The sequence below is a fragment of the Corylus avellana genome, chromosome 7, assembly GCF_965113065.1.
Source record: "Corylus avellana chromosome 7, dhCorAvel1.hap1.2, whole genome shotgun sequence".
Lineage (NCBI taxonomy): Eukaryota > Viridiplantae > Streptophyta > Magnoliopsida > Fagales > Betulaceae > Corylus > Corylus avellana.
This window is the reverse complement of record NC_142496.1, coordinates 14838513-14852129: the sequence shown is the minus strand read 5'-3', so window position 1 is coordinate 14852129 and position 13617 is coordinate 14838513. Positions and strand designations below refer to the sequence as shown.

Genomic DNA, 13617 nt, shown 5'->3' with positions numbered 1-13617 from the left:
CACAAGTCAAAAAAGCGTCAACACTCTGCGATAAAGAAGACTTGGCCTTTAGATATATTTTTTTTTTAAAAAAATTGTTTGAATAATTTACCGGTAGTAAAATGGTCAAGTGTAAAAGGAAAATGGAACCAGTTCTATGAATGAATCCTACACAAGGACCGTCTGAGAAAACACAGCAATATCACTACTGACAGAACCTGCCTTGGGAATTCTGCTTCACCCCGAACAAATCATTGGAAAAATATAATTGGTGCTCTGAGTGGCACGGAATAGCAAGACTATGTATCTTAAACAAAAGGGCAATATATTAAACAGCAATAATAATAATAATAATACTTTGTAAAATGCCAAAATTGATTTTACATATTCCAATCATCAATAGATAAACGCTTCTGCATATATTTACTATAAGTTCTATAAACAGAATGCAGAGGCAGAATCTTCCTCAAGTGTCTGAATCCAAACACTAAAAATTGTGACACCACATTAAATCACATTCGACGAAAATGGAGATTTAAATAGGAAAGAAAGGGCGAAAAGCGCAGAGCTTAACCTTGTTCACTGGGTGATTGTCCCCGTCCCATACGCCCACCACGCGTACCACGTCCAGCTCGACCACGTGGTACTGCTCGTCCACGGCCTCTAACCACTGGAGAAGAAACCACACCTAATCTTTTGGCAGCATTCTGCCTAGCTCGCTCTGAAAGGTTTATAGTAGTTGAAGTGCTACCTGCAGGGGATTTCTGTCTTACCACTTCCCCTTCTGTAGTGACGGTTGAACTAGCTTGTTTTGAGACAGGACTCGCTTGTTCTGGGACATCAACTTCCGCAGCAGCACTTGCTGAAGTACTCTCGACTGGAACAGAGAGATCTTCAGTGACCTGATCAGCCTCAACTGCTACTTGGTCGTTTCCATCATTTGATTTATCAGAACCCTCGGCAGTCTCCTCGGTTACATCATTCTTATCATCATTTACACCCTCCAGAGAATTTATCTCACCAAGCTCCAGTGCTGCACCAACTAAAGCTTCGTCATCAGCCCTAGCCGGTGAAGCCACTGGGGTTGCAACAGGCTCAGCTTGACCTTCCACTATTTCTGGGCTCCCCATTGTGTTGGAAATATCACCACCAGCCTCGGGGTCTGCAATATCAGGCACGAGCTCCCCCTCTTCTCTATCACTTCCAGACTCCAAAATTGACTGCTGGTTCTCTTGCTCAGCTTGATCCTTTGGACCATCATCAGAAACCATCTCTGATCCACCTGGTCTATCCAAATTCTCTTCTAGAACATTGTTCTTCTCACTCTGCAATTCATCTTGACTCATGCCATCTAATTGTTCTTTTGCCGCCTCAGCTTTATCCCCAATAGTGTCAACCTCTTCCTTCTCGGCATCCATTGCTTCCTCATTTGAACCTTGTGGCAGCTCACCACCACCAAATGATTCTTCAGTACCTGGTAGAGTTCCAAGTTCTTCTACAGGAGCAGAAAATTGTCCTCCAGCAATCTCTTGGTGGGGTTCTGAAACTTTGGACTTCTTCAGCACAGGTGCTGCCACATCAGAACTGGTTTCTCCTTGGATGACTGATTCTTCATGCAACTCAGAAGTGGATGAAGACGCTATACGTTTGCGAGCCAATGGTTGTGTTTGTACACTAAGATGTCCCTGATTTTCTGTGTCACTAGGAGGTGCAGGTTTGCCCACAATGTTAGATCCTTCCACCTCTGAAATTTCTATATCACCCTGTGGCTCTTCAGATTTGACAAGCCGGGGCCGGACCAACTTTCTACTTATTCTCCGGGTCTCAGCAGTGGTTTTGGCGAAAGGGAACCTCTTATCACTTTCTTCAGTTACTTTAGCTGGTAAGCCACTTGTCGCAGGTCCCATTGAGGGTACAAAACTAGGGGCTTGAATGGAGACTATGGGACCTGCAAAGGGGATTAAAACTTCAATGAAATATCAACTCACATCTTGAACAGAACTAGTTGCAGATAAAAAGTGAGACAAAAACAGGGATTAAAACCAGGAAAATTAATGGTGTAACTAGTTAAGATAGAGGGGGAGGTGGGGTGGGAGATAAAAAATAAAAAATAAAAAAAAAGGATAAAACTAAAGGACCTGCAGCAGCTGCTGATGGAGTGTCTGCAATTAAAGAGGTGTCCAAGGGACCACCACGGGCTCCAAGCTCACTGAAAACTGAACGTGCCGCCCTCTCAAAATTTTCAACAGCCAACCCATAGGCACCAGCAGAATCATCCAGGGCAGTAGTGCTAGAAAGAAGTTGAACCGCTGAAGCACCCTGGGAAAGATTAATGTAACAGCTAGAAGTTCAAGTGAAATGGAAACAAAAGCCAGTTCCAACAGATGGGAAATGGAACAAAAATAAAATGTTAAATTGAGGATATGGAATCTGAATGTAAAATACTTTATGACAAGATTATGCAAGTATCGCTCATAAAATCGTAGATGTTTAACTGGCTTAGATCATGAGTGTTGTGGGAAAGACACTGATGTTTCCTACTTCCAGAGCAAATAAACTTCGAAAGGAATGAAACATAAAAATGGTAACATGAAAATGAAATCCACAATATGGTTAGCTTCGTTGGCATATTTTTTGGGTATGAGGTGGGTATTATTGCTGTTCTTTCTTTCTGTTTTTTTTGGCGCTTTTCTCGTTGCTGGAACCATGTGGTATGGTTCAGCAACTAGCCTGATTGAAATATATTGCCCCCCTTTATTATCAATGGGATCAGGGATACTTTCCAGCAAGAAACATATCAATGAGTTAGTGTAGGCAAGCTGAAAATCAAAGTTTATCAGAAGCTTGGTATAAAATTCTTGAAAACTAAGCTTTTTATGATTATATTGGCAATAACCTGACAAAAGGGGTAGGGATCAATTTCTTGTCACATAGCTTCATATTAATTATGTTCTGCATAGTTTGGATTGAGCCAACATCTATTATGGTTGTCATTTGATTCAAAGAATCTCCCTGTACCAGTCTCTCAGAGGATGAACCACGTCGTTAGTTTTTTATGATTGTGGTAGCATTGTACTTAGGCATGTAGTTGAAGACATTGAAGAACTCCTGCAAAAAGACAACTACAAGAGAAGATGTCTGGACAGGGACATGCACCAAATGATCACTTCTCTAAGCTTATCCTATAGCTCATATGTTGCCTCAAAGTCACTTCAATAATTCAAGTAATAGAATAAAAGTTGAAACAAAAAAATTTTATGGTCACTGTGTCCTTTATATGGAGATTAAAAAAGAAAAAAAAGAGGGTCTTCCCCAATGAAGGACCTATAACAGAAACCACCATTGACCCTATTCTCCCTAGCCATCTGTTAAGAGTCCGGAAAACCCAAAATCCTAGGTACAAGAGATCCTACAAAATAGGGAAAGGGTGGGCAGGGTTTCTACAAAGTCGTAAGTGCTTCAACATCTACTACTCCATGTACTTTACACCTAAACTGCCCTCCTTATGTAAGCACACTTGGTCCCAAGCTAACAAAGTTCCTTTGGTGCTCAATCCTCTGCCCGTCCAAAGAAAAGTACTGAGAGTATTCTTCAATTGTTTGATCATGGCCTTGGACAAGATAAATATGGAAGACAATACACTTGAATTGTAAACAAGGTGGACTTTACTCTGCTACCTATGTTTTATATGTTTTAATAGGGATGAAAAGGTGGATGGTTATTAACCACCCGCGAACCGCTAACCTTATTAACCGCCTTTATAATAATAATAATAATAATAATAACATGAAATTGATCATTAAATCACAATTTTTTTTTTTAGAGAATTAAATCACAATTTAAGTATTAATGTATTATCACTATAATTTATATGATTATATCACATGATCAATTGATCATTAAATCATATGATTATATAATAACAAATTATACTTGTATAATATAAGTCATTAGTATACAAGTTCATACTAATACAATAATTAAGTAACTAAAGACTTAGTTCCAATGTATATTATAAACTTATAAGTCCATATATGTTATAAATTATAATTATAAATATATGCATATTGAATAATATAAATGTATGAGATCAATACTTAATCATATGATTTAATGACAATTCAAATACTTAATCATATTATTAATGTACGATAATGTGATTCGTATAATATCAAATTAAGTAATTGGCATTGGATTAAACAATGTGTTACTTATAACCACAATTGAAGTATTAACATATTATCATTATAATTTATATGATTATATCACATGATCAATTAATGATTAAATCATATGATTATATAATAACAAATTATACATATGTAATATGACATAAGTCATAAGTATACAAATTCATACTAATACAATAATTAAGTACCTAGAGACTTAGTTCCAATGTATGTTATAAACTTATAAGTCCATATATGTTATAAATTATAATTATACATATAATTATAATTTATATGTATAATTGGTGGGGGATTGATGGTGTTTTCACTATTATTGGTGGTGTTTTATTTATATGTTGTGTTTAAGTCTCCATTCAAGTCCTTGTTAAAACATTGGTAAATAACTAAATGATGTATAACTTGCATTTTTTATTTTTTTTTTTTTAGTACAAGTACATGTAAATTAATGTAAATTTGGAGTCAAATATATTAGATTTTTCAATATGGGCTCCTTCTGGAGCAATTTGGCCCAATATGGTAAATTAAAAAAAAAGCCCAAAACTGAAAATTGGCTCAAAGGCCCAACTTAAAAAAAAAGCAGTTATAGCGGTAATTTATATGTTTTACTAACCGCTAACCGCCGACTAACCGCTAACCTCCTAGAGGATGCGGTTAGTGAAATTTAGTAACCGTCTTTTCACCCCTATATTTTATAGTAAGGTATAGTGCCACTTCTAAAGAAGTTTAACATCATGCAAGACGCCCAGACCTACAATGCCCGAGCCTCATCCCTGGCGCACTAGCTATATCCACTAAGGCTTCATCCCATAGCCGTAGATTTGAAAGCACCCTCTAAACCACGGCATTTATCCAAAAGAATAGGGAAGGGGCCTATACATTTGTATGAACCCTACAAATCTTACCCTATCTACACCTGGGGCAAATCCCCTATCAGTCTTGCCACCACATTGCAGAACTGAAAGGAACAAGTGGAATCAAGACGTTGCAATTTATGGGCTTGCACGACCATCTAATGAACCATGGACTAAACAGCCACGGCCTGAAAAGACTGTCCAACAAAATCCTAAATATGAAGGATACCTCAAAATGGTGGGCAAGGTTTCCCCAAGGGTGTAAATGCTTCAACATAGCTGCCTTGTTCCATTGTTCCACGTACTTTACGCCTAAACCGCCCTCCTCCTTAGACAAGCACACTTGGTCCCAAGCTACCAACATTCCTCTGGTGCTCAACCCACTGCCTATCCAAAGAAAATCCCTAAGAGTACTCTCACTTTTTTCACCATGGCCTTGGCAAGACAAATATGGAAGACCAATATACTTGAATTGCAAACAAGTTGAATTTACACAACTAACTAAGGTATAGTGCCGCAACCAGAGAAGGCTGATTCATGCTAGGCATCCAACCTACAACGCTCAAGCAGCATACCCCGCATACTTGCTATATCCACCAAGGCATCATCCAATCAAGGGACCATAGATCGGAAAGCGCCTTTTAAACCACACCATTCATCCAAAAGACAAGGGAAGCGGCCTAATTCTCATGAACCCTCCAAAATTTATCCTATCTACACATTGAACTAATCCCTAATCGGTCCTACTATACTACTGCAAAGTTGGAGGGAATGAGTGGAACCAAAGTGTTCACATATGGGAGAAGGCAGATAGAGACCAACTCAAATCAAGATCCTCGTATAACACATTGATGTAACATTGAAATTTTAGACTGACAAATGCAATCTAAAATCAAATGACAACAAAGAAATAAATAACACACACACACACCAGATATACTTGATTGATAGTTAACTTATTTACCTCTGGCAAATTGTCTTTTGCTTGCTTAACCTTTTGAATTTCGTCTGAGAGCCGCTTCATCGCCTGCTTATGCATCTCAAGTTCATTTATGAACTTGGTTTTATCCTAAGGTTGCAAGAAGGAGATATCAAATTTGGTACAACATGTAATGTTGAATCGAAATCAAACTGTAGAGAAACAATCAACCATGAATTTAAAACTGAGCAATTTCAGTAGCCTCTATTTTCTTTCTAGAGCAAAGAATGTTTCTTTTTGAAAGTGTCCTCCAATGCCATATGCAAAATGAAAAGATAATGTAGCTGCAACAAATTCTCAAAATTGACACAATTTTTTTTATAAAGTAATAATTCATTGGAAAGCATGAAGAGGCGCAACTCTAGTACAAGGGAATACATAAAAGAAATACTGAAAATGAAAAGATGAAAAATAATTATTTTTGATAGGTATGTGATTTATTAATGAATTATACGTACACAAAGTGTTCAAACAGTGCACTTAAATATTACAATGAAAGTTCAAGAGATGGACTCTACCATAAGCCAACATCCTATCATACAACAATCTCAAAAGTAGAGTTTTGAAGTTTGAGTAGAAATCTCTACTCCAGATCCACACGAGGCAAAGAGTTGCATCCACACCAATCTACCCTTTCCAACTAAATACACATCACTTACCTTCTTGAGCATCACCCACCCCAAACAAGAAGATAGACTAAAACTCATTAGCAAGTGAGTAACGAAATACAGGAGATCAATTGATTACTAAGTGGATTTACACATACAAGACCAGTTCACCAAAATTTTACAAAATCTAGAAATATCAATTTTTTTTTTTTTTTTGATAAGTAGAAATATCAATGAATTAAAAGAGAAAAGAAACTAGTATTAAAAACAGCAGCTTCAAACCTGCCACAGAATTTCCTCCATATAAAGATGACATAAGTCACAATGGGACCACTTTCCACATCATACTACCCTATATGTTCATGTAATTTCCCATTTCAACAAGCCCACAGTCCAACTGATGTATTAGGCATAAGCCAAGCAATCACATAAAAGAAAACATAGGTGACCATAATTTTTGAACCACAAAACAATGAAGAAGAAAATTAACAGTCTTGCCAACTCTCATTATCACATTTTTACAATTCTCGAGATTATCTATTCAACAGATTTTACTTGCAGCCACTCATCAGATAAAAATGCTAGTCTAGGTGGAGCCTCAATTGGTTTCCTTAATACACTAAATGATTTTTCTTTTTTAGTATAATTTTGTCTGCAACCATTTTATTATCTCCAAATTCTGATAATACTATGGGGATCTGCACTGTTTGTTAGTTTTGTGCACTTCATTAGCATGCACCAATTAACAGTATTTCACTCTTCAAGACAAAAGTAAGATAGAACTCCAAAGCAGAAGTATTGAGCTCTAGCCTTGTTTCTACTTTGACATAGACGGACACTAAACCTAGCACTATTCTTCACTTTTATAAATGTTTTCTTTCTTGATCAGTGAAGCAATGTTTTCTATTTTGGCCTTTAAGCATTAAAATTCTTTTACTGAAGATGCCAGCTGAAATACAAATTATGTTATATTGATAGCCTACTTATTGCAAGTTTATGTACTTTGTTTCACCAAGGCTGTGCCTCACAGCTTGCACCTAGGTCGAACCATAGTGTCCCCTGGTATTTTAATCCTTTACCAACTCGGTTTCTTTCTTCTAAGTGGAGCATTCTCAACCATAATAGATAGAAGGGGCCTCCAAGAACATATTTAGCAAGATTTTTTTTAGATAGTTATCAACTATTAACCTTTTTTTTTTTTTTTTTTTTTTCTGTTAAAGAATATCAGCTTCATTTTCAGTTTGATTTTAAACAAGCATCTCGTTTAGACAAGATTATAAGAAAATTTATGAGAACCAAAAGCTTATTAATATGTACTGAATTTATTGCTCTTTCTTTTCATCCTATGCACCTAATTTTATGTGCTCTTAAAAGAGGTTGACTACAGGTGTCTACATCTTGTGATTAATTGTAATGCCCATGAAGCACACACCAATCTTACTGCATGATTCAACAAAGAGAAAAAAAAAAAGGAAAAAAGACGGGCCTGCTAATCAGCAAAATGCCTAGGCACTGAGAGGGGCCATTGCCTAAGAGGTTTGACAACTATGAGCGTGCAACAACCAACATAGTAGCCCATGTCTAAAGAGAAAAATAATCAGTGAATGACAAACAAAAGGAAAACCTGCTCAACGTTATTATAAGAATCCCTTATTGCCTTCTCAATCTTCAGACGCCTTTCCTTCTCCTTCCTTAACTCCTCTCTTTGCCTCTCCAAATGTTTCTCTAGAGTCTGGGCAAATGTAGAAAAAGTGAACATATGATAAAAAGAAAAGCAACGTACACAATAGGTGGCAAACGTTGATTGTTGGATTAACCTGTATCTTGGTGTCTTTCTCCTCCTTCATGGCCTGTTCACCATTAGTATCACCAATTGACCTTTTCACTGCAATGAAAAATTGGAAAAACAAAAATAAGACATTATGACTGAATAGTGCTACAAATCTAATAGCTATCTAATTTAAAATATGATAACAGAAACTAAGGGAATGTAAATCCTAGGGTGGCTAAAATTGTTACAACTGGCATTTTAGGGAGGCTAAAATTGTGACAAGTGAAATAGCTAACATGCCAGGGGTGTTCATAGGATGACTCAAATTATATTATATTTTTTATTGTTGGAAATTTAGAACTAAATGTGGCCGTAATGATCACATAAAAGTTCAATACGCATGCATTGTATGATAAATCATGATGGTGTGTACATTGAATTTATAAATGGGCAATATGACCAAAGTCATGTACGTTAAAAGGCTTAATACACAATTCATTCATTTTAGAAATCTCCTATTTAAATGTACCACATAATGGAGTCTTAGTTTTCCAACAGATGCCTTTTGGTATTTTATAATGGATGGATTCATAAGATTAATTTAATGTAGGAGAAAATTAAAGAACTCATAATTATGACTCTTGATAGGTGGAGTTAATTTGGCACACTAAATAAAGGGCTTCTGGTCCCCCCTCACCACTAATGCAAAAAAGCCTACAAGGTCCTATCACTAATGTAAGAAGACAAAGACCTTTAAATTTCATGAAGGTTAAAGTGGAAGGCAAATTTTGCTCACTTAGAGGTTTATTTTATTTGTAAGATGCCTCGAAGTATGTTAATTTATTACAAAAATTTATAGTATTTTATTGTTTATGAAATTAAGCCAAAGATCATTGATTACCTAACACTTATAACCTATTCTAGAATCATACAATGCTGCCATGTGCATCTGTATAATTCGTTTCGGAAGACATAAAACTCCCAAAGCTTTTTACCAAAGGTATAAGAAAAAGAAAAAGGCGCCCACAATACTTCACCAAATCCAAATTTGAAAATGCTATCGGAGTTAGAAAAGAGAACAAAATTGCAGAATTGCATGAGAAACTTTAAGTGGGCGAGAAATTTGCAGAGCATGGCATCAGGAAGTTTTACAGCAAAAAAGTGATTGATTGCTATTTTCATCTTACACCTTCATTTCCATTAGTTTTTTCTTTTTCTTTTTTTTTTTTTTTGTCATTATTAATATTTCTATTTCTACTATTCTTTCCCAAGACAATTCCTTGTAAAAATTAATGAAATTAAACTATAATGAAGAGTAAAAATTAATGAAATTAAACTATAATGAAGAGAAAAAAAACCCACGCTATAGGCTAGTTTATATCTAAAAAGAGAAGACTAGTCGACTACCTTGTCTGACCTCCTCCAACTGCCTAGAAAGAGCTTGATTCTCCTTGTTCAGTTCCTCCTTGTCCTTTACTAGAGCTTCAACCCTCCTCTGCAGACAGAAAAGAATGGCAACAAATGAATGGAGCCACACAACTTACAAAAGGCAAAGTAAATCTGATCCCAGAGCCTATACTCAATTCATTAGGATAAATAAGCAAATCTGCAATTATTAATATTAGATGACAAATTTGACATTCAAGAAGACAAAAGGAATCTTTACCAACCTTCAACTGAAATGTTCCTTTCCTTTGCTTCTCTATGTCTAGCTTTGAACTTGCCTGCAAATGGCAACCACAATAAGGAGCTACGCGGAGGCCAAAGATATCTCATAGCTGTATCTTTCTATTGAAAACAACACTATGATACAGTACCTCAACTTGCAAGATATCGTTTATCCTCTTCTCTTTCTCATTCAGTTCCAATTTGCATTTTGAAAGATCTTTCTCTAATTTTGATATTGTATCCTGCCTTTCAGAAAGAAGCTTTCTGAGCTCATCTATCTGGGCATCCTTCTCTTTCAGTTTCTCCTATTCAAAGCAAAAGGCAGAAATAGAGTGCAAGTGTTACATACTACATGAGCAAAAATTTTAAGAGTAAGGAAAGATGCATTGCAAAAAAATTAAAAATTATAGAAAACCCTAAAAGCAGTGACACTGACTCTTACACGTCGTAATAGTCAAATGAAAACCATATTAAATAAAACAAGCATGGACCTCAAAGTTATCAAATGAATAGGAAAACATAAAATAAACAGAAATTTTTTTTTTGATAAGTAATGTTGTATATACCAAAACGCGCAGAGAGGGGCAACCCTAGTACACGGGACGTATACAAGAGAACGCCTAAGAAGAAAAAGAAAAAAGAACAAGAAACTCGGGAAAATTAATCACTAACGGAGCTAAATCAATAGCAGTCCAAGTAAACAGGGAGACGAAAATAAACTGAATATTAAGTGCATTGTCCCAATTTATTTCAATTTGCAGTTTTCTTCAAGATCATGCATGTGGCATACTCAAACCACATAGCATTTGTCATGTCAAAATCATCATAAAATGGAAATCTAGAGCAACTGAATAAAATAAGCGTGAAATTATGGCTTATCAACACTGTTTCTAAGCAAACTACAAGATTGAGGAAACTAAAACGATTGGAACGAAGAATAGTTCCATATAACCAAAATTTATGGGTTCATTAACTAGAAGAATAACTTAATTGACAATAACAGTGGAGAAAACGATGGATAGGATGCTTGATGTAATGTCAATAGAGAACAACTAAGTACACATTATAGATAACCAGCCTTTAATGAACCAAAAATAAACCAAAAGCTTTTTAAAGCTCTACTAAGATAAAAAATTTAACCCACCTGCATCTGTTGAACATCATCCTTCATACGATTATAATCTTCCACATCTATATTTTTACACCTTTCAAGTAACTTCAAAAAAAAAAAAAAAAAAAACCAGATGTTAGAATATCGACATAATGTGTAAATGACATAAATATGCTGTTCCTACATGTAATACCTCACAAACCCTCTTTTCCAGGTGATCTTTCTCAATCTTTTGCATTTCAATTTCTTTCTTACAAGCTTCCACCTCAATCTGTCTCTCACTTAGCAGGCTCTCTAGTTTTTCAGTCTCAACCCTAGCTTTTTGAGTTACTTCACGCAATTTCTAAGACCAAATGAAAACAACCAAGTTTTAGTTAGTTAAAACCATCAATGAATGAATTACATAAAATAAATAAATAAAAAAAATAAAAAAATGAGGATATTCAAATATGGGAGTTACTCCCTGTTGCCATACCTGGCACTCCTCAAAATTGTGCTTGTTTTCTTCTCTGAGTTGGATGTTACTTTCACGAAGTAAGTTCATTTCTCTAACCTGCAAAAACATTTAAGAGAATACAGCTTACTTTTAAAAGGACAATGAAATTATGTCTGTAATATTTTAAGCACCAAAAGGGGATGCTAAATATAGTTAAGAAAAAAAAAAAAAAGTGTACCAGGGTGAGTTCCCAAGAAAGAAAAAAACTGACATGCTAAATAAGAGAAGGAATAGTATGAACCAATAACAGCAGATAGATACTTGCCTTAGGATTCTACAGACAGAAGTTCCAAAACGAATGTAACTTAATCTTAGCTTGAAAAGATTTGATCGATTCATCTATATTGAATGAAACCTAACCTGAAGTTGTAAAGATTTGATTTCTTCCTCAGTGAAGATCAAAGTTCTTGAATTTGCACGCTCCGCTTGCAATGATGCTTGGGCAGTCTCTGCTGCCTTGAGAGCACTCTCAAGCTGCACAGAAACCAAAAGTGATGCTGAGTAAATCAAATTGTCCACCAACAGCAAAACATGAACACAGAGATATGGAGGCACACGTATCAATGCATACATAGATAGATACCAAACATATATAGGTGAGAAGGTTTATAGCACAAGTAATTCTGACATGATACCTAACGAGTGGAGAAAGTGATATTTACCACACAATTTATTAGAATAAAAGGGATATACATTTGTGTGCAAATTATCGGGGCATACTATTCATGAGTTTTACAATGGAACTTCAGAAGAGGGTGATTGAGCAAAGTTAATAAATCAAATAACTATATCTGAAAAATAAATTTAGGATTATGCCAGGATGATCAAATATAAAACATTTTCTTACAAAGGCGGCTAGAAGAAAAATATAAAGAAAATACATTCAACTAGTTTTTATTAGTAAGAAAGGGTTCCAAGGAACGAAATGTTGTCGGTCTAAGAAACAAAGGGCATTCAGGAATAATGCATTAAAGTCATCAAAGATATGTATGAGGGAACTCTAACTAATATAAGAACTGTTGTTGAAATGTCAAAAGAATTCCCAAAATTCCTAGTATCCTGCTGCTGCCAACCAAAAAGACTGGCTTCACAAGCACATGATAGCCCAACCACTCACCCCTATTTTCTCTTTCCTTCGGACCCTCAATATACAATGAATACTGAACATATTCATTACAAGCTCTGTTGGTGTATATTATTTTCACATAATATAGTATTAAATGACAAAAATGGAGTGGGATTAATTCTAAATTAAACCATGGAGGCCCACTTTAGAATTTAAATAATTTAGGTTAAGTGATACCAAGATCGAGTATGAGGGAATAACAAGATTAGATGATAATGAAATACCAAATTGTGACCATTTTAAATATCTTGGTTCAACATAAATATGGAAAAGTGAGAAGGATATTTCTTATATAGTTAGGGTAAAGTGAAGAAGTGGAGATGTACCTCGGGGGTATTGTGCAATGGTAGGATACCCATCACATTTAAGGGAAAATTTTACATAATTTTGATGGCCAACTATCTGTATGGTTCATAATGCTAGGGAATTAAGAATCATGTCAATAAAATGAGTGGAGCATACATGTGGATGTCAAGATGGATGCATAGTAACACTATAAAAGATGGGATAATGAATGAATTGATTTCTGAGAAGGTTGAGGTGGCGCCGAAAAATAAAAGAATGAATGAGTAATTGCACTATCTAGAGTATGCGATGTCAAAGGAACCACGCAATTGACCCAAATAGTTAGATTAATGCTTAGTGTAGTTCAGTTGACTGATCCTACAAGATCCTCCAAGTCCAAAGAGCTCCAGATGTCAGTATATGGATAAAACTGTCACGAAATATTACTAACAAATGCATTTGATTAGGCACATGAACATTCTAAATTCTACTAAAAAGTAAAAAGAAGAAGCATAGACTACCATTTACGGAAAAGAAAATTGTAATCTGGCTT

The 13617-nt window shown here is 35.5% G+C and overlaps 1 protein-coding gene across 2 annotated transcripts in view; it reads right to left on the bottom strand.

The window, feature by feature from the left end:
* Positions 1–377: 377 nt before the first annotated feature.
* Positions 378–13617, bottom strand: part of NUA (nuclear pore anchor) — a 73773-nt gene continuing 60533 nt past the window's right edge. Inside the window, exons 37-48 of one of the 2 annotated variants that reach the window (XM_088518007.1) lie at positions 12014–12127; positions 11633–11710; positions 11351–11500; positions 11191–11262; positions 10196–10351; positions 10049–10102; positions 9786–9873; positions 8425–8492; positions 8265–8339; positions 5985–6089; positions 2118–2298; positions 378–1927 (exon numbers count right to left, since the gene is read on the bottom strand). In XM_088518007.1, coding sequence (XP_088374133.1) covers positions 549–1927; positions 2118–2298; positions 5985–6089; positions 8265–8339; positions 8425–8492; positions 9786–9873; positions 10049–10102; positions 10196–10351; positions 11191–11262; positions 11351–11500; positions 11633–11710; positions 12014–12127 — 2520 coding nt within the window. In that variant the 3' untranslated portion in view covers positions 378–548. Of the gene's footprint in view, positions 1928–2117; positions 2299–5984; positions 6090–8231; positions 8340–8424; positions 8493–9785; positions 9874–10048; positions 10103–10195; positions 10352–11190; positions 11263–11350; positions 11501–11632; positions 11711–12013; positions 12128–13617 lie in introns of both variants that reach the window. The other variant, XM_088518006.1, reaches the window with a different exon arrangement.